Below are 21371 nucleotides of genomic sequence, written 5' to 3' on the forward strand. Positions count from 1 at the left end.
GCCACAAAAGTGTTTAGGTTGATTTAAAAGCTTTTGATACCTATTGGTTAACTGGATAAAATGGAGTTAATCTACATACACAGATGTTTTTAAATATGACAACAGCACAATACACCCATAAACATTAGTGAAGGTTCATCCTGTTACTTTAAAACTCTTAGCAGAAATTGTTTTAATCACTTTTGTTTCATCTAACACAGACCAGTTTGTTTGTTTACCTTGACATGTTTTTGATTACTTGAAAAGTAATTTGAAGGCCTTTTGGGATAGAAATTACTTTAGTTACGCACAAGAGTTTGTTTGGTAGCTCTCCATGTTTTGGCTACTTCTAAAAGCCCTCATCAGAAGTAGCACATGATGGTGTTGTGACATGTTTTGGAAATGCCGGACAGTTAAGTAGCACTGCTGGTTCAGAGGTCATATAGATCTGCGAGTGATGTCTATTGAGCATAAATCCAGATGAGGGAGCCTACACCTTGTCCCACACTTGGAATGCGGTCCTAGAGAAAGTGTTAAACAGTAGGGGATAAACACTTCTACTCAGGGCCGGCCCAGCCTATACGCAGACTAAGCAGCTGCTTAGGACCCGAAGGCCACCAGAGGGCCCCCAAGAGTCCATACATTTGTATTGGAAATAATGCAGTATGTAAAGTTATACTAGAAACAGTGACCGGGTGTTTACAGCAGCCTAAATATCCCTCTATAAAGATTACAATGTTTTTTTGTTTAGTTTTTTTTTTTATTTAGAGTAGCAAAATATCTGCTGCCTACATTTGTTTTATCTATGTGTTTACACCCCACTGAGGTACTTTTGACTGGCTGTTTTACAAGTTGAGTTAAACCATTTCAGTCTTTTGGTCATATACATAGAAACACAATTGGTGGTGATGAGAGCACAGTCATAATATTGTCAAATGTGAGTCACTAATAGCTGAGTCAAGGTATATCCACTGCCAAGGGGCCCAGAGACACATTCTGCTTCGGGCCCCCTGACAGCTAGGGCCGGCCCTGCTTCTACTGACTGTCTGGCATTACCCTAGTGTGTGGCAGAACCATTTAAGCAGCCTGCAAAACACATCACAACACCAACACGTGAAGTTTGAAGTTACTGGAAGTCACTGAAACTTGTAGAGCGGGCAAACATACACTCACATGCTGTCTGACTAAAATAATCTTTGCTAACACTCTCATAAAACACAAAAATGATGCCTGGTAAGAGAATAGATCAGAATTGCACTATATTACGTACTGCATTTCCTGAATAAAAGTCTAAATGTGGACAAATAGTATTGTGAATTGCATTGCTTTTATTTGAAACACATCTGAAAATGAACAAAAATACTGGAGCTTTATTCAAATTATTTAGTTCACTCAAATATTCCTTTTTTAGTTGAAGAGTTTTACACTCTGGTCAATGAAAATTTATTGACTACCAGAGACTCTTGTGGGTCATATTCTAAATATTTCAGCACTTGGCTTATAAATGTTGTTCATCTTTTAGCTTTTCCACTGCGTCCTTTTGTGCAACCCCATAAATGCATAACAGCTTGTACTTCAGTGTAGTTGTGTGCAGTATATTATATTCTGACAACTAATAAAATAAAAAAAATAAAAAATGTTTACACTTTTTTATGATTCTTTGTCAAATTTTCACATCTTGGCTTAAATAAATCAATGATAAATGCTGTTTCCTCTGCTGCAAAAATCTATTTAATGAGGCTGTTCGGCCAATGTGGAAGAAAAGTCAAAGTTGATGGATAATTTATGAATGATATTGAATTCTCTTATATTTTATTTTTAAGCTTGGACTCTGGATTGCTCAACTAACAAGGTGTGGAATTGTGCATGTAAAACACTAATTTTATCATTGTGTTGTGTTCAAGGGTTGCAGGAGCATGGCAAAGCAAACATATTTTTCTTTTGATTGCATCGACCTTTGCTGAATTATAGCGTGACCCTGGACTCCGATTACCTGGTGAATCACACACATATTAAACAGATGTTAGCCTGCGAGCGCCGCAACAATGAGCACGCTGTGTCTGATTGAGCCTATTGTCCACACAATTCACAGCGTGCATCCCCAGCGTTGCCCCACCGCCTGATGCTTTTGGAGATGTAGCATTGACCGGAGCTCTATTGTATTCTTTGTGCTTTTCACAGTATATTCAATAGAACAAACGTAAGTGGACAAAAGATCAGGTTTCAGAATGTTGTAGTGTATGACATTATACACTGCCTGGCCAAAAATAAAAGTCACCTCCTGGATTTAACTAAGCAAATAGGTACAAGCCTCCTCCAGTTGGTCAGGTCTAGGTTCAGCAACAGTCTGTACTCAAAGAATGAGGTCAGCTGACACCTGAATATACTGAATGACCAGGTTATTCCATCAATGGATTTTTTCTTCCCTGATGGCACGGGCATATTCCAACATGACAATGCCAGGATTCATCGGGCTCAAATTGTGACAGAGTGGTTCAGGGAGCATGAGACATCATTTTCACACATGGATTGTCCACCACAGAGTCCAGACCTTAACCCCATTGAGAATATTTGGGATGTGCTGGAGAAGGCTTTGTGCAGTGGTCAGACTCTAACATCATCAATGCAACACTGGATGGAAATAAATCTTGTGACATTGTAGAAGCAAAATCGAAACAACGCCACAGTGAATGCACGATGTAATCAAAGCTAAAGGCGGTCCAACAAAACATTAGAGTGTGTGACCTTCTTTTATTTGGTTCCGACTTTTTTTTTGGCCCGGCAGTGTATTATAAAATCTCTGTTGATGGGGGCAACCGGAGTGTCTGGAGGAAACAAACCCAGACATGGAAAGAACATGCTAACTCTTGATTCTTGCTATGAGGCATGACTGATAGCCTCTGAGAAACTGTGACTCAGAAAAACTGCTTCACTCTTCTCTTCTTCCTCTTCTCTCGGTGGCGACTTTTTTTTGTTTGGCCAGGCAGTGTATGGTTGTAAGTGACTACTGTAGTCATAGCTGCCCTGGGGAAGACTGAGACGTGCGAGGCTGCCAATCTCTGCCATCGACCACCATCTCTCACACTAGCGAAGGTGGGGTATGTGTCTTGCCTAAGGACATAACGACAGAATGCACTAGAGCCGCTGTTGCTCCATTGTGGCATGCGCTATTCCCAGGAGTCTCCAATCGAAGTAACTAACCATGCACACAATCCCAGTTATCTTTTGAGATCAGACAGGATTGGGCATTGACAAAGCGGTGTGCCCACTTGTGTTCACATTTAGGATTACGTAAAATAGAAAATAGGACATATGCACTGCCAACAATCAGTGGTTTCTCACTCCATCGCTGCTGTAGCCTGAACCAGAAATGAATGTAACACAATCTGGCAAAATGTGCAGTGGATTTAATGGAGAGTCAGTGCTGCATCCAAGAAAATACTGCCATTGTGTCTCTGGGCAAGACACTTTTCATAACCAGCTCATACCGTGTCAGGGGTTGAATTGTCTGCAGGAATGCTGAGAAAATGTATTTTGGCAACCATTTTGTTTGTTTTGTTGGCTAAACTCTCAACCCACTGGACCATAATATTTATTAAATAACGGCTTTGAATTGTGCTTCAGTCCTTGGCATTTCAATCACTTTTATAACAGAAACTTATATATTTTGATGGAAATACCTAACTTGGCTCGCTAAACCCTAAAAAAGTCAGTTCAGCTTAATGCGACATCTTTAAATATTCAGTACAGTACATTTGGAATTGTCCTTTTTCCTCAGTTCTGAAGCAGTGGCAATATACAGGATTTGCCAATATCCCAGAGCCCCGGCATTTATCTCTGTCTCCCTGCGCGAGTGTGTGTATTGCTCCTTGTGTCTTGGTCTACTGATCCAGCCCACAGCTCCAGAGTGGATGTAGTGCGTTATAAGATCAGGCATCAAAACAAGATAAAAGCCTCTTTCTGCTCCAGTGTCCAGCTGCTGACTGCCGGCGACCAAGCAAACAGCGACCACAGATGTCTTAACTGCCTTTAACAGACTTACATTTCCCACCCTAAAATCGCTTCTGTTTTTGCCCTTCAAACTTCAAATTTCTCGTTTTTGCACTAATGTGACCTTGTCTGAGAACTCCTCTTCCTTGTCTTTTTTCCCCCATGCTTTTATTTGATTTATTTTTATCTCAATATATCTCTTCAATATCTCTCCTTCCCTAGGGGAGTCGGGGGCTTGTTTGTCTGTTGCAATCAGCATCCTGCCAGCGCAAGAGAAAAGCATGACTCACAGGCTCGGATGCCAGCGGGAAATATCCACAGAGAAAGCGCTTTTTGCATACCGAGCACATAAAACGCCGCAGACCAGGGATGCCTCTCTTCTTGGCTCTCATCTCATTGCCGACCCGTTCGCGATACTTCCTGCTAAAAGGTGAAGTCAGGAGGGACCGTGTCTTCCCTCGTCGTCCCCCGGGAGCGTGTTTTGAGTGGGGTTTACGCAGCCAGCTCTCGTACCTAATCTCGCTCGGCTCACGGTGCCACAGGAGGCTTCGAAAAGTCGCTACGTTTCAAATTGAGACATGAATCGAGGTGGTTCCTCCTGTCTGGGGCGACTGGGATTTGGCCTGCATCCCTCAAAGCTTTAATTAAAAGACTGAGATGATGTAGCAAAGAGATGAGAGAGCAAAGACTGGGGTCAAGCTGGCTAATCGCTCGTCCACAGAGGAGTGACACAGGCTAATAAATAGAGAATATGTGAGGAGACAGGCAAGTATTGAAGGAGACATTTGTAGAAGATAAAGATGTGGAGAAATGGTCCAATTCACGTAGCTGCTCAATGAATTAGCAAACTGCATTTTCCCACAAAAAGATTAACAATGGCATTATAGTGTTGAGGCCATAGAGTGTATAAAGAAGTGGACTAAATGAGTGTAACATCACCCAAAGCGTTCAGCTCCAGACAAATGAAGCTCATCGAGACTAGCGGTTACAGGGGCGAATTTGGAGCCGAGTTCCAACCCGAAGTATCATAGCAACCAAAGAGTCAATCCAGGGCCAGGGCGTAAAGGTAATGGTTTAGCATGGAGCAGGCTCTTAGCAACGCTGTCAATCAAAACTGTTGCTAATGCTAGCAGGAGCGACCTCAGGGGAAAGAAGGCACCTGATTTGTCTGTTATTAATGTTCATATCTTGATTTACGGAGAGAATAGCAAAATAAAAACAGCAGGGTCATGTAGAGCGGGTTAACGTGAACATTTTAAGACCAAAATAACGAAGTTCACTGCAGCAGTTACAGAGAGGGGTGACGATTTTTCAATGTAAAGTGAACTGGAGCCAGAGTCGAAGGAGCTGGAAATGCGCCCATGCTCACTTCCTTTTTGGAACGTGGCGGCTAGCGGGTTAGCTATGTCCATTTATATATACAGTCTCTGGTTGAGGCATGTTATTGAATAGTAAAACATGGTCGTTAGAAAAGGTAAGTTCCAAAAAAGCCAATATGATTTTACCCATCAAAACTGGTGTGACAAGTATTTGGTGTGACAACATTTTGGAACACGTTTACAATTTTCTAATTACTGGGCCAATCAGCAGCTAGTGTCGTAAGTGTTCATTTATATATTGGTTCATAGTGGTAATTGAAAAGTGATGCTCTTTTCATTTGGGAAAACAAAGTGTGCATACAAGTTCTTTATATAGGACAACACTGATGCTCCTCATGCTGTGTTTCGAACGCTTAGAAAACCAGCTAATATGACTGAATATGATGAAAAGAACTGCTAATGGTTCTGAGAATTGTGATCATAATGCGCTGCCGTTAATTTCCGTCAATGTTACACAAATAACTTTTTTATGCGATGAACAAGGCTATCTGAGGACCACATTAAGTACAGCAATAATGGCTTCCCTACACCCAGGAACTGACAGTTTGTTTTCTGCTTGAAAAATGAAAATACCATGATCGCACCTCTCCCTGACTCTCTTCTCCGCAGTTAATGAGCGGGCATAAACAGGTTTTAATGAGCACTGGCCTCACCTTTTCAAAGACGGGCTTGTTGTTATTCACGTCATCCACTCCTACAATGACCTGGGCCGTGGTTGAGAGCGCTTGTGGCCCGCCCGAGGCATTGTCGTCGGTTGCCGTGACGTTGAGGACGTACTCCACCCCCTGCAGGCGCGGAGGAGGACTGGAGCGCAGACGGATCAGCCCTAGGATCAAAGACAAAAAACATGGCGGTCATTTAACTTGGGTTTATCACAGCGAAGGTGCATGCGCTCGACCGAACTAATTATGAGATGGAGACAGTTTTCACACCTTTGCTGCCTCATCCTGCAAAAACGACTCTGGTTCATTAACCTGTTGCACCCGCCGCCCTTGAGAGAGGATGGCAGTCGAAAGTCGAGGCAAGTTTAGTCACAAGAATAAATTTATTTTCATTTAACCCATTCACCTGTGCTAGCATACGCCACTGGCTGTGTAAAACAAGACTTAAAACAAATTCAACTGAACACAATTTTTTATATTTACTTATTATTTATGAGCTGTTTTAGAAATGTGTGACAGCCATGAGTGTTTCCAGTCTAGATCTAAGATAAGACAAACCTTTATGTGTCCCACAGTCTGGTCTGGTCATGTCTAGCTTCTTAATTCTTTTGTTAGTGTTGTTTTATGTGTTTTATATGTTATCACTGCAATAACTAATTTGTCCCTTTTTATTTATTTTTTCTCCAGAATTAGATTCTACATGACTCTGTTCAGATAATACGGAATATACCTAGACGTCATATTAATAGCCTTCTAACAGCGTGGTCAGTGACATATTTTAGAGCAGGCATGCCCAAACTGTGGCCCCGGGACCAAATGTGGCCCTCAAACCAATTTTTCGTGGCCCTCAAGCTTCCAGGTGAATTGGCTCATACTGAATGTGTCCCACTGAGGATGTAAGCACGAATAAAAGTCTAGTGGTTCAGTCTATCTTGTAATAATAGCGCAAATTTGAAGTATTCACTGTATTGACAACCAGTCTATGGCCCTCAATCGGCCCTCAGCTTTGTTTGTGTTTTTATATGTGGCCTTTAATGAGAAATGTTTGGACACCCCTGTTTTAGAGGCTGGTCTTATAGAATCTGCATGTCTGGAAACCAACTTTATACTTTAAAATCAAAACTCTGCCCATCTTATTTTTTCTCTGAATCTGAGGTAGTGTTTATATATATATATGAAAGTGTGGGAATATTTGGTATTAAAACATGTCTGGAAGGCACAGCAGCAATACTGAATATGTAGGCTATCTTAGTTAGATTTTACCACCTTCAAATTATTGACCGGGAGACCAGAAAGAGGAACATTTTATGAGCTGGATGATGAGTGTCAGGGCCACTCGTGTGCCCACAGTGTGATCATGTTTAATAATGTATTTAGTGCATGAGTGCTGCCATTCGCTCACTCGGTTCCATGGTTTTTAGCCAGTATTTGAGGCTGTGCGGTTTTATGGGATTGGTGGAGTAATCTGTCTCCATTCCAGCTTGAATTCACTACTTCATCAGAGTAGAAAGAGTTCTTTTACTATAAATTGGAAACATAAAAAATTGATGAGTAGTCGAGTAAGTTTGAACAAGAGAGTAAAATACAGGGCCTTTCCATTCTCCTCTTCAAAATGTTTCTAACCGCAACACCTCAGTAAATATTTTAGATAAGCATTACACCTATTACTCACTCTGCTACCATGTTGTTTATGTCTGGCATTTGCTTTACTTCCACTTTCATTTGGGGAAAGTGATAACATGATCACTTTCCCATTTTAAAGGGTTTGCAGTGATCCAAAGTTATTCCTACTTACCTTATGCTTTTTTTATTTTGTGATCAAATCTTTTATTTAAGTATGGATCTCATCTGCAGCTATACAGGTTAGTGTCCGATTATGTATGTATTTTTTTCCTTTCAAATCCCACACCTCCCACTCGCCCCAGCAATGGGCATATACACAGAATAAAAGAAAAAAATATATAATAAAAATTAATAATAATAATAATAATAATAATAATAATAATAATAATAATAATAATAATATTATTCGTTTTATATTATTAATAATAATAATAATAATAACAATTAAAATAACCAAGATGATTTTATATGCTTTTTTTTTTCTTTTTTTTTTTACTTTCAGGGAGCACAGCAGAGTTTAGCTGTTACAGTAATGCAAACAACAACTAGCATAACAACAAAACGCTTTATAATTAGATGCAAATAGTACACATTGGACTTACTTTGACCTGAAGAGCTGCTTATACAATATATCTGTACTGGGACAAGAAATTTTGCTCAAATACATTTCCATTAATATATTCCTTTGAACAATAGAATCCTCAAGAAATAAGGGTGAATGTCCAAAAACTCAACATGGACTTTCTTACTCCTTCTGCTGGAGGAAAGCTTTCATTAATCATGACTTGAAAACACATGAATAGTTAAAGTGATTGGTATTCCCTTTTAGTCTTGTCATTGGGGCATTCCATTTCATCTCTTTCTCTGTTCCGTCCTCCTCAGTGCAGTCTGGTGTGGGCGTCTCATCTGCATCCCACTGTCGGGGCTTTGAATGGCCCTCCACACTCAGTATTCATCTCGCCCTCTGCTCCTCCTGTGTTTACTCTGCGTGTGTGTGGGCTAGAGGAGCAGACACACTTATTACACTGGCCTTATCTGGGCAGGCAGCGGGGAACGGTGCCGTCTCTCTCATGTGTTCATGCGGTGGCCGATTCACGAGGGATTGAGAAATCATGTACTGCAAAAAGCGTTTTAGTGGTTTGGCGGTTCAAATGATCATATATTGTAAGAGTGTTTATAGTCTTAACACTGGATATTCGCACATATTATGCACAAACAACTTTAATTAGCCTTTAACCTTGTTGTAACAGTGTTCATATGTCATTATTTTTATTTTATTTATATTTATGGATACAAGGAGACGCAATGAGAGCACATTAACTCTTTTCTATCCATTCATCCATCCATTTTCTTCCACTTATCTGGGGCTAAGCAGAAACTTCTAGACTTCCCCCACCCCAGACAAGTCCTCCACTCCACTACTCTTTTTTATTTTGTATTTAAAAGAAACAAATACAGCAAACATAGATTAACAATTCGGTAATCTGATGCTTATCATAGTATTTCGCACTTACAAACTCATACACTCACATTTCGCTCTTTCTCAGTGAAAACAAAGGAAGCAAATAAGTATATAAGTCCATTTTAAATATTAAAAACAAGTGCAGGTATGAGTGAAAAAAAGTTTGTTACCAATTAACCAATCATTAGCTTACTAAAGTGATTCTTTCTGCAGCTTTGAACAGGAGATCAATGGTCCCCTGTATTACTAACCAATTTTGGATCAATATTTTGGTTTACAATGAACAAAATGTTAAAGGGAGATTTTCTCATGTTACAGTTCAATACTAAATAGCTGAAAAATGATCTAGCCTATGTCATAAAACTAGTTCATCCATCGAAACATTACAAATGACTGACCATGAATGACTATCAGAATGTCTGAACGTGAAGCCTGCATTCATAAAGGTCACGTGTTATGTTATACGGCATATTCCAAAAAAGTTGCACAAATAACAACATCCCGTATCAGGCAGAAACAAAAACATCACAACAAAATAGTAATTGTTCATATTTTCCATATATCAGCCACATAAATCTAGATGTTTACAGATGATGTATGTAATCTGTACATGCCAAGCAACACCAGAAAGACAATCACTAGAAATGTGTCTTGCAAATGGACAAAACAACAGTAAGATCTAGTTTGGTCTATGGTCATAAAAGGGCTTCTAACTTATAAAGCAACAGTCCACTGCAACTATTTGGATTGACTACAACGATAAAGAATGAACACAATTTCATTTTGCATTCATAGATGTCACTTGTTGTAATTAGTGATGTGACTTTCAGCTCATTTGAACGGTTCTTTAACATGAACGGTTAGATCCGGATCTCATTTTTTAAAAGCCTTTTTCTTTCTAATTTGTGTGCATTTTTATACTGATGAACACTGAACCGACACAAGAATCAGCACGGAAGCAAAGAAGGCGACATGAGTTAAAGCTTTCTGCAGAAAAAACATATTTGACATCATAAATAACAGTTTAAAAATTATTATTATTATTTTATTTAGATTATGTATACTTTGAAAGGGTTAATACTCCCACTCAATTTGAACCATTTTAAACAGACCTGAGCCTTGGTCATTTCTCTCTGTGATTAGTTTGTTGTTAAAATGAGTTCTCACGTCGGCTTCTCTCATATAAATAAACAGTAAAAGAGACAGTTTTTGAACGGCTCTTTAAAATGAACAGATCCAAAAGATTCGGATCCCATAAAAGAGCCGAAAGTCCCATCACTAGTTGTAATTTACTGTATATTCCAAAAAAAAAAAAAAATTGCCGATTGACAACAACTCAACGTAAAACAACAAAAAACAACATCAACAAATCAAAAGAGCTAATTTTTTAATATATTTCAGTATTTAGTATAATTTCATCCACTGGTGCATTTACGAAATCACAAGAGCACAATTTCACATGACTTTAATGTGTCTACCAAACCAAAACCAGATTACCATGAGAGATATACATATGTTCTGCACCATACAAACAATTTGACATGCTCTAGCCCGCAGCCATTTTCTTTCCCATGCAATTTACTGGTATACTTAAGAACAGCATATGCACGCCATGTCCCTTCTGCTTGCCTCTCAGTGTTACACAAGAGATGGAGCCTTGCCATCGAGTGGGCGTCTGCTCCGAGGTGTTTGTCACAATGGCTTTTTGCATCGGCGCTGCTGTCCAACGGTTATGGCTAGTCGTAGGTGTCTGTGTGCGGCGTTTGTTGTGAGCGCGCAAGTGAGCAGAGCGATAAAAATAAACTTGAGAGGAAGAGGACAGCGCAATATATAAGTCCAATTTGCATCTGTAGAGGTGTAAGGGGAGAGAAGCTACGCCTGGAGAAAAAAACATAAAACAAAACAAAACGTAACATAGTATATTGTCACCGACACTTGTGCACGTATTGCATAAACATGGATAAAAACATTCATAATCAGAACACGCTGTTGTCGTGGTTTTTCATGAGCGCGATCACGTCTGGCATTGGAAATTCCTTTAGTGTGACACAGATTGGCAGCTGGCAGTTTGCGCGCAAGTAAACTGAGAGGAACGGTGCAGAAGCATGAACAAGGATAATTAAGTTGAGTCTTGGCAATGCTCTGTTTCATTTCCCCATATTGCTACATATTGTTTTGTATGCAGTCAACTGGCTCGGCATCCAATTTAGTTTTATCTAGAGCTAATTATCGAAACAGAGAGAGACTTTAGTGAAGCTTTGTGTTTTTAGGTTTTTGGTCTTTCTCTTATGTAAAACCGACTGAACAAAGGAGAAAAATCTAATTGTGCATCCTCATTTTAATGCAATAGGCGATCGATCATGGGATTTCTTGTTATCTTTTAGCATTTTTTTTTTTTTTTTTCCAGAAAATTGATAATTTATTGTGGCAGAATTAGAAATGGTTTAATCGTTTTATGTTGATGAAATGTTGGCGTCAAATACAAATAAATAAAAACATGACAATTGTTTGTACAGTATCCACTTACCCAATTCAAAATACATGAAAAAGGACATTACCAAGAGTATTAAAAGCAGCATTTTCAGTTCTAGGTACAGTCTCCATTTGGAAACCTCAAAGCAACTGGTGTCAAGTTGTATTCATGCAATCAGTTCAACCGAAACAATACACATTACAATTAGCACTTCTGCACCAAGTACACACTCCAGACCTAGTACACCTGTTGACTTACACTGGAGCTAGCTCTTGTGATGTAGAAAACAATAACAGACCTCCCATGCAGTGTTCTGAGTCAGTTATAAACAATGCAATATGTTAACCAGGGATAAGCAATGATAATTATATAAATGCATAGTTGTAAGTAGGTGAAGAAGAGGAGATGAGGAAGGTAGATGTTATTGCTGCTGCAGTGATGAAAGACGGCCGAATTTGCATGAAGGTAAGGAGTTCACACATTCAATTTAAGTTTTGGACCATCCTGCTGCACAAGTATACACATGGGGGCGACAGTAGCTCAGTTGGTAAAAGGTTGGCGGTGTGATGCCAGCTCCCTCAGATGAATGGTGTCGTTGTGTCCTTGAGCAAGACACTTAACACACTTTGCCTCCAGTGTCTGAGTGGTTTCTTGATGTAAAGTACTTTGAAAGTCTTAAAGGTAGAAAAGTAATAGTATTTCTCACACTGTTGTACAAGTACCATTGGACACAGGCTTTTTCTAGTGATATGCAAAGTCCTCTCCGGGTATTTATACACTTTTGAATATGATATCCACCTTTATGCCTGCCCTCTCCTTTACTTACAAACTTTAAAACTAGTTTAGTCCTATTTCAGCTCTGATTTGATGTGGTTTAGTCTTGTTATAAACCTTTAAGATCTGGTAGAACTCAAGTATTTTGTTAAAGATGCACTATGGGACTTCTCAAATAGGTTGACCACTACCTTCTTGTCCTTTTAGAGATGCAATTTTTTGTATGGAGCATTTTTCACGTGTGAGCGGGGTTGCCTCTCCACATCTGATCTGTTACTTAGCCTGGTGGAGTCATCTGGTTGTCTCTATGATAGGTTTAATGCTATACTGTGGAACATTTCAGGCTAAGCAGTTGCAAACAGTTGTTGGAACCTAAATTACGAAAGGTACATAGTATATATTTAAAGGGCCCATAGTAGACTGTTGTCTGATCTATGTTATAATGTTGTTTCCTCATCAAAAAACATACCCAGAGTTGTGTTTTGTTTCATTCACATATTTAGCACACAGATCCTGCACATTGAGGCTGTGTTCTTCTCTCAAACTGAAAACACTCTGTTCCACCTTGTGATGTCATGTGATAATACCGGAAGTGCTCCACTGTGTTTTTAAACTCCATACACTTTAACTATAATCATTTGGATAATTTCAGCCCTGGAATTGCCCATCTCTGCTGAAAAAAGGTAAAATGTAGCTGTTAACGTGAAAACTTGCACCACATGACATCACAAGGTGGAACAGAGCATTTTAAGCTTTGGAGATGTAGACAGACTAATAATAAAGGATTACTCAAACATGTGAGAATGAAACAAAACACAACTCCAGGTATGTTTTGAGGAAATAACAGCACTATAACGACTTAAAGCTCACACGAGTCAATTTTGCGTAATATAGGACCTTTAAGTTGTCTTTGTTTGGAAATGTTTGAAAGCTACTGGTCTACAAGGACTCAATAGTTTGTTTAATATATTCGGGTAACATCTATCTTTTTCACCTTCTCTTGTGGACACCTGACTTTTCTTGGAAAGGCAATTTCCACATTCCCTAAGATGGCTGTGGCCTGGCTGTTCATGCAATGTTTCATTATCTAAACCCAAATGGACTATTGTATAATGTGGGTCTGGAGGCTAATAGAGGCCGAATCACAGAATGGGCCAACATAAGATTGTGATAAAAAAGACAATCAGGAATAGAAATGAGAACAATTGTAGATAGCATAAAAATCAAACCTGTTTAGAATGATAACAATGGGAGGGATGTGATTTAAACACAACAGAAGGCACTGCCAGATGTGTTTGTTATTGGACGGGGTTTCTCAAACTGGGGTAGTGCTATATGTGCTTCTTCATTGTCAGAAGTGGATTTATTTATTGTATAATTGTCCTTGGGTGACAAAAATAAATAAATAATAATAATAACAATAACAAATAAAATAAATCAATAAAAAATAAAAGTTAAAAATAAAAATAATAAATAAAAATAAATACATAAAAATTTCACCTTTTTTTGTCATTTTAAAATTATTTAAAGGTGCTCTATGAACTTTTTCTGGTGGATGGTCTGCCGCATGTTTATCGTGATGTTATTTCTTTGCCTGAAATGTTCCACAGTATGCCATTAAATTTCTATCTGTATGGAGACAAGCAGGTAACGCCACCAGGCCAAGTTAATGTTCAGATCTATGGAGTTGCGATCCCACTTCCTGATTATTAGACAGTATAACGCTTTATGATTAAATGAAGAGCATACAGCAGATATGTTATTTCCCAAATCTGCTTATACGATAAATCTGTACTGGGGTAAGACCAACTTATCTCAAATCCATGGGGAAAAAAAAAAATCTTTCTTTAACAAACTTTAATTGAAAACACGATGTGTAATTAAAACTTGCCATTTCAAAGACACATTAAGACTGCACTTAGAGTAAGTAGTAAAGGTCAACCTATCCTCTCGCTATATACACCTCCACCTCCACTGCTCTAATGTGCAGGATGGACTGGGGACTGTACTCAGCCTTAATGAACTGAGACAGAAGGCCAGATAAATGTGACCAGCAGTGGACAGGCACACATGATACTTACTTATCCAGGGGGCACTGCACTGTCCTATCACTGTCCCTGCTCTGCCGCTGGTCGGTGTAAACATCTAATAGAGCCTAAAAGCTTTGGATGAGTGAGGAATATGGTGTTAAAGTGGTAAAAATGGGGCTCTGAAAAGGTTTTCCGGGCATTTTAAGAAAAAAACATACTGCGAGTGTCTGCTCTAATGTACAAGATGTGTGTGTCCCTGTGGTATTGGCCATTGGTTTATGGGCTCGATGAGGGTGGAGCAAAATGGATGAAATAATAACATTAGCGCATATGGATTCAGGTAGAAAATATACTTGTCAGATTTAATATCGTCTATGATTGGTGGTTGAATTTGTTTTACCGGCCAGGCCTTCTCAACTGTCAAATAATATTAATGTGTTTAGACTCAGAATTCAGAAAGGAATCAAACTTAAAATGTACAAATAAAAAGGGTTAACCACAGTGAATGCTTCAAGATCTGCCTAAGCTACTAGCTGTTTGTTTTCTTCACAAATTTGTCTTACATCTACACCTTATTTATGCAGCTGAGCCTTCAGTAATATTTTTATCTTTGCAATTATCATTATGCATCTAGTAACCATAGTGAGTGACATATGGCAACTCTACAGATGTGCATTCACTACACAAAATGTACATTCATGAAGAAATACCAACCTGCACTGGTCAAACAGATGCACTTTATTATACATGTAAGTCTGTATTATAAGTGTATCTATCAGACAGGTGCACTCATGTATCACAAACGTCCCCTTAAACACAGCCCTACGTTAGAACTGCGCACTCACACTCCCCCGTCACAGATGTAAATCAAAACCACGTCTTTCCTAAATAAATGTCCTGTATTTCCTCCTCCACATTTGTGCAAGAGTCTTGTTATTCGCTGTCGCTCCTTTATACGCACACGACTAGCATTTAATCACACAAAACATAAAGCTAAAACAGGGTTATTTTTAGATACTTGTGTTGAAAGTTGGCGCTGCTGTTGTCGTCTGCTGCTGCACATGCACATTCACTAGAAATCTCCTCAGATGTCCGATTCCTCCAGATTCCTCCAGATTCCTCCATGGGATTTATTCAGCACTCTTTGAGCCGGCTGCAGTCCTCAGTACACATGTGCAAGCTCAAAAAAACAATTATATAATCCTCAAGAAATGTCCCTTTTCACCTTACTTACTGAGGAAAAAATGATGATACTATGATGAATTCCAATGAAAATCAGTTCTGAAGAAGACGTGATGCAACCTTTTTCTATAATAAAGTCAGTTTAGATCATTATTACAGTTCACAATTAACTAAATTTTAATGAACTTTTGTATGCATGTGATGGATTCTTACTAAATACTAGAAAGCCAGACTATAAGAACACTGGATAAACAAACAACAAAGTCTACACAGTGTACATTTCAGTATGTTGAGATATTTGCTGATGCAACAACAAGAACGGACACACATCCTTTGGGGTCGATAGTAAACAATATGTGGACAGTGTGGAAGTAGACAGCAGAACGAGACAGGGCTAGAACCACGCTGACAGCTTCATAAACACAGCTAGATACAGGAGAAAGATATATACAGAAAACATGTCTGATATGACAGCATGACAAAAGAGCAAAGAAACAAGTCTGAACATGATGAGTAAGAGAGGAGTCGCCAAAGGGTCTCTACAAGAATTAGACCAAAACAATAGTCTGTTACATAATGCAAGATCAAGCAGAGGTCAGCACATCAGGCCATGCAGAGAAGATGGAGGCCTGGCAGGGGAGCAAGCTGAGTTATAGAAACGCACATTGTTCCAGTGGGAGGTTGGTTAAGGGCTTGGAACTTAATTTGGGCATATCCATTTGAAACTTATTCTGTAGTTTACTTATATTGGTGTTTTCAGATTGTATAATGTGATGAGGTCATACTCCCAGATGGGGGCAAGACAGTTTTCCCTATTGATTACATTGTACTTTACCATGAAATATCTAAAAGGTAAATTGAAAAATGTTGAACATGATCATTTCGATTAGTGACTAGACCCAACAAGTCACTGTATTGCAACACAAATCTGCATTTTAACAATATTCTTTTGAGCTGCCCTGCATCTGTATTAAATATTATTAGTCTATAGAATGATGTGATGTCGTCTAAAACATCTGTAACATAATTTTATGTATAAAAGTGGCTCAATTTGGACATATTTAGGACATATGCATCTAAAAAATTGGATAGAAGCAGGGTGAAAATATCTTGCTTTATTTTATTGACATATTAGATACAAATATGACAAAAAAAAATAGCACATTGGGGATGTTGGTCGGCTTAACTGCTACTTATCCTTGTCCATAAGCTGCACTGTACATAACCACAGTCAGAGCCACTTGTGTAAGTTTTATAGCTGTACTCTGCTGACACAGTGTTGTGCTAGTCTTTATGTCTATTGTAAATTTTTATAGCATAATTTATCTTGAGCTTTATTTTGATTACATGTCCTTATTCTCCTACTGTTTTTGAACTATGTGTTGCAACACTGCAATTCCCCCATTGAGGGACGAACAAAGGTTTGTCTTAGTCTTACTAATTCTTTGAGTATTTGAGATCTTACTCAAAATTGGCATGAAAATGGCATTTTTTAATTTCAGACATAAATCAGGCTTTAGAATTGGAAAAACAATGATTTGCCATGTTAGTTAGTGCCATATGAACCATGTCGCACTCTGAGGACTTCAGGGACCGGCCTCCTGCTGATGCACAGAGTCAGTTTCAGTTTTCTGCAGCTAAAACCTGGAACAGTCTTTCTGAAGATTTGACACAGGCCTCTACTTTGACAATGTTTAAATCCAGGCTTAAAACAGTTCTGTTTAGCTGTGCATATGACTGAAAGTTTATTATTCTGCACTCTTCTCTTTTAATGTTAATGTTATGATGATTATTTATGTTTTGATGTGTTGTATTGTGATTTTAATGTCTTTCTTATTGAGTAAAGCACGTTGAATTACTTTGTGTACGAATTGTGCTATACAAATAAACTTGCCTTGCCTTAATGTTTCAAATTTTAAAAAAGCGTGTCTTTTATCACTGGAGTCATCTGTGTGATTTTACAAAGTATAATCAAGATCTGCATATTTTCCAATGGGCCAGACAGAGTTTCACTTAGAGATAGGGCAAAAGGCTTAGTCACCTTGAGCTTAGAGTAGTGACGCTGCTCCTCCACAAAGCACAAGCCGTCTCCTGGATGCCTCCCTATAGAGATACACTGTGCTGTTCTGTGCTGTCAAGGAAAGACTTTGAACGAGATAGATTATAAGTCTGAAACTATGGAAACAGTGTGATATAACCCTGGAAGAGCTATCTCAATTAATCATCTTTAGATTTATACATTCCGTGCAAATGTATTAATAAGATAAAGTTCTAGGTGCTGCTAAAAGTTTTTGTTCTTTCTTACAATTCATAAATTTTGCACATAACCCATTTTTCAGAAAACTGAAACTGAAGGAAGAGAAAATGGGAGAGGCTTGACTTCTCTGATGCAAAATTCATCATGGGAAAGACCTAAACCATGAAAAATAGGCTAATCTTGAGTCTAGTTTATGATCTGTAGAACGGTAACCCACTGATCCTGACGGGTTGCGCTAGTAATGACAGCGAAGACGATCAAAAGTAGGACAAATCTCTCTACGGAAACTGTCAGCTATACATTAAAGGTATTTCGTATGGAACAGTACCATATGTAGGTCATTATCTTTTATGTTTTGTTCGTTGCAAATCACAATATTGATCTAAAACGCCTTCGTACGCCTTAATTAGGACAACGGGAGCTCAGTTGGTGGAGTGTTTTTCCACTGATCTGAACGTTGGAGGTGCGATTCTAGTTCCCACAGATGAATACTGTTGTTGTGTCCTTGGGCAAGGCACTTAACCCTCCTCGCACCCATTGTCTGTGTACACTGGTCAATCAATGTGAGTGGTTCCTTGATGTAAGCGCTTTGATTGCCTTGAAAGTGGAAAAATGTGACCATTTACCATTAATAGGAACAGATCAAAATAGATCCATTGACTTCCTGTACAAAACTAACTCTAGAACTAATGACCCTGCCTCGTCTTAGTGATATTTCGTCATAGCAAGGAGTGAGTTTTCATCAACATGTTTTTGTATTATCATTGACAAATATGTGACAGTTTTGAACACTTACGTACGATCTGCAGTGAGATTTTTTGGAATAATTGCAAGTTAAGTACAGAAAAGTATCCAAAGGTAAGGTACGGGGTACGTCTTTCTGAGTACTCAACCTTCAAATGCAGAACAAAACAGGTTTACTCAAACAAGCGTGACTCAAATTAAATAAATTCATGACGAAGGATCACTCTTATAGCATGGTTAAAAGCTCATAAAAGTAAATTTCCATAGTATATCCTGCACATGAAATTCCACAAAAACAAGTCCAACAAAGTCCATATCAAAGTCCCGTCTCGTCTTCGATCTAAAATTCAACGACATTTTAGTGAAAACGCTGCAAAAATTCACTCCCTTGATCTAAAGAAGGACCTTTCCCCGAAACAACATAAAACTTTGAGCAGAGAAGCGCTCGTTTATAGGTGGCCGCATCTCCCCACAGCTGTCAGAAAATAGTCCCTCTTTTCCACAGAGCGCCCGCGTCTATATTTATGGGTTTTAATAGGAAGAGCGTGATCATCATATTGACCGGCCTGCTCCGCTCCTAATGGCTGCTTTAAATCTTATGGAAACGTATTGTATTCTGTGGTGAGTTACAGTCAAATTAACATGGGGAGGGAGGCCAGAAGGAATGGACCGGCAGCGGAGGGAGAAAAACAATTGCGTGAATGATTGTCAGACATTGAGGATGAGCCGTGGAGAGGCGCACAGCTACCAGAACAGAGCACAGGCAATAAAGGCTTTCATCAACAGCGGGGAGATAGGGTAGGCGCGATCCATTCTGCTCGCCTTCCATTATAGGAAACATAAAACAGGTTTAATGACCAAATATTGGCCTCTTTCAAACAAGATATTGGATCATATTACAAGCATTGTGGCGCGATACTTTGGCACGCATGCCCTGCTGTAGATAAATGGCAAAAGCCCCCGCGCATCTGTATTAGGGGAAATATTACACATCCAGGGCTCGCGGTGACTAGATGAAATTATCAAGCGGATTGTGTTGTCTAATGGTTGTAGTGACAAAGTGAAGAATGAGTAGTTTTCAAATTCAACCGAAAATACTTTTAGCATCCTCTGAGCATCTGAGGAAACGGGTTGGATGAGAAACGAAATGTCTTTACTCCTACAACATTTTGCACAGATTTTATATTTTTCTTTTGCTAAGTTTAATTTAAATGAATCTATTTGACATTATTTTAGGATTTTATTCATTTCAACTGTTGCTAGTTTTCAAATTCAAGCAAGTTACTTTTAGCATCCTTTGAGCATCATCTGGGTCAGTGGTGTTCAAGCTGTGGTGCCAGAGCAAATTACTTAAAAGGTCAGACACAAATATGCACTTTGACAAAACTTTACAAAGACATGCGGGTCTGGAAACATATCCTGTCTCCCTAATTGTAGTTGGGCATGATTGACGTAAACCCAATACTTTCACCAACTCCTTGTATAGATTTGCTTGTTCTGTTGACACGTTTATTCGAGAGGTTTTCAAATTCAACCAAATTTTAGCATCCTTTGGCCATCATCTTGGTCAGTGGTGTTTAAACTATGGTGTCAGACAGAATCACACACTTTGACAAAACACACTTTGGCAAAGACGTGTGGTTCTGGAACTGTATCCCGTCTCCCCGTTTTCAGTCGGGTGTGATTGACAAATCAGATTAAGCGGATTAACTAATCAGAGAGATGCATCGTCTGTTTGTGTCATAGCAAACATAGCAGCTTACAGGTAAAGAGAGGGAGAAATAACACAGAGGACTCAGAAACAGGGCAAATTTATGCAGAATCAACAAGCAATGCACTTATTTATTCTGAATGTTATGAGAAATTTTGAGAGGAGATGTCTTCCGCGTTTGAGAGACACATGCTACAAATTACGTAGCAGCTGTGATTGGACTATCTCGAGTCAGGTCTGAGGTTTGTTACGCTCTATAGTCTAATTCCAGACCCTTCAGACTGAATGCAGAAGGGACTGGCTGGTCAAGCGAGCAAAATGCAGCCCTCTGACCCATTTCTTCTGGTCCTGTTGGGTTGGCCTTTACCATAAGTAGTGCATTTTACTGAAAGTTTAAATCTTTTACCAGTATAACATCAGTTGTGATGGACCTGGTATCCAAGACTGTTTAAAGAGACATATAAAGTTGTCTCATGAAGGAAATTTGGTGGATACTTGTTTTTTTCATAACACAAAATGCGTCATATACAGTATTTCTTCTACTACCCCCACTGCAAAGTTTCAGAATGGTATAATATGTGCCCTTGGCTTAAAAACCACATTAAAAATCTATATAGGAGTGAGATCTCAGTTACATATTTGAAGATTACACATGAGACTCAAATCTTGCAAACAAAGGGAGCTATGTCAGAGAAGCCCGGGGTAAATTTATTCAATGTATAATTCTCAATAGGTATCATTACACCCCGCCAAGGCTCCATAAAAATGGTATTAGCAGAACTGATCAGTGTTGGAAACTTTGATGTATGGGCACTTTGTATATGCTTTATAGAACTACGCTTTGGTCTTTCTAATACTGAGGAAGGTTTTGGACAACGTGCAGGGCTGGGTACCATGTGACCTACCCAAGTCACCCAGGTCGTGTCTGCCGTGGGGCAAGAGGTAACAAATTTGATTTTAAAATTGAACAAAAAAGTTGGACAAAAGTTTTGGCGTGAACTTTTGTCCAGTTGACAGAATTCAATTTTCTTTTGAATTTTTCTTTTCAAATGGAACTTGGGTGACTCAGGGATTACACAGATATCATATTTGAGCAAACTCGTGA

At 38.9% G+C, this 21371-nt stretch overlaps 1 protein-coding gene across 1 annotated transcript in view; it reads right to left on the reverse strand.

Annotated features, from left to right (window-relative positions):
- Positions 1 to 21371, reverse strand: part of si:ch211-186j3.6 (neural-cadherin) — a 410843-nt gene that overhangs the window by 199382 nt on the left and 190090 nt on the right. Inside the window, exon 8 of the mRNA XM_033991613.1 lies at positions 6002 to 6174. Coding sequence (XP_033847504.1) covers positions 6002 to 6174 — 173 coding nt within the window. The remainder of the gene's footprint in view (positions 1 to 6001; positions 6175 to 21371) is intronic.

Source organism: Periophthalmus magnuspinnatus, chromosome 3 (assembly GCF_009829125.3).
Source record: "Periophthalmus magnuspinnatus isolate fPerMag1 chromosome 3, fPerMag1.2.pri, whole genome shotgun sequence".
Taxonomy (NCBI): Eukaryota; Metazoa; Chordata; class Actinopteri; order Gobiiformes; family Gobiidae; genus Periophthalmus; species Periophthalmus magnuspinnatus.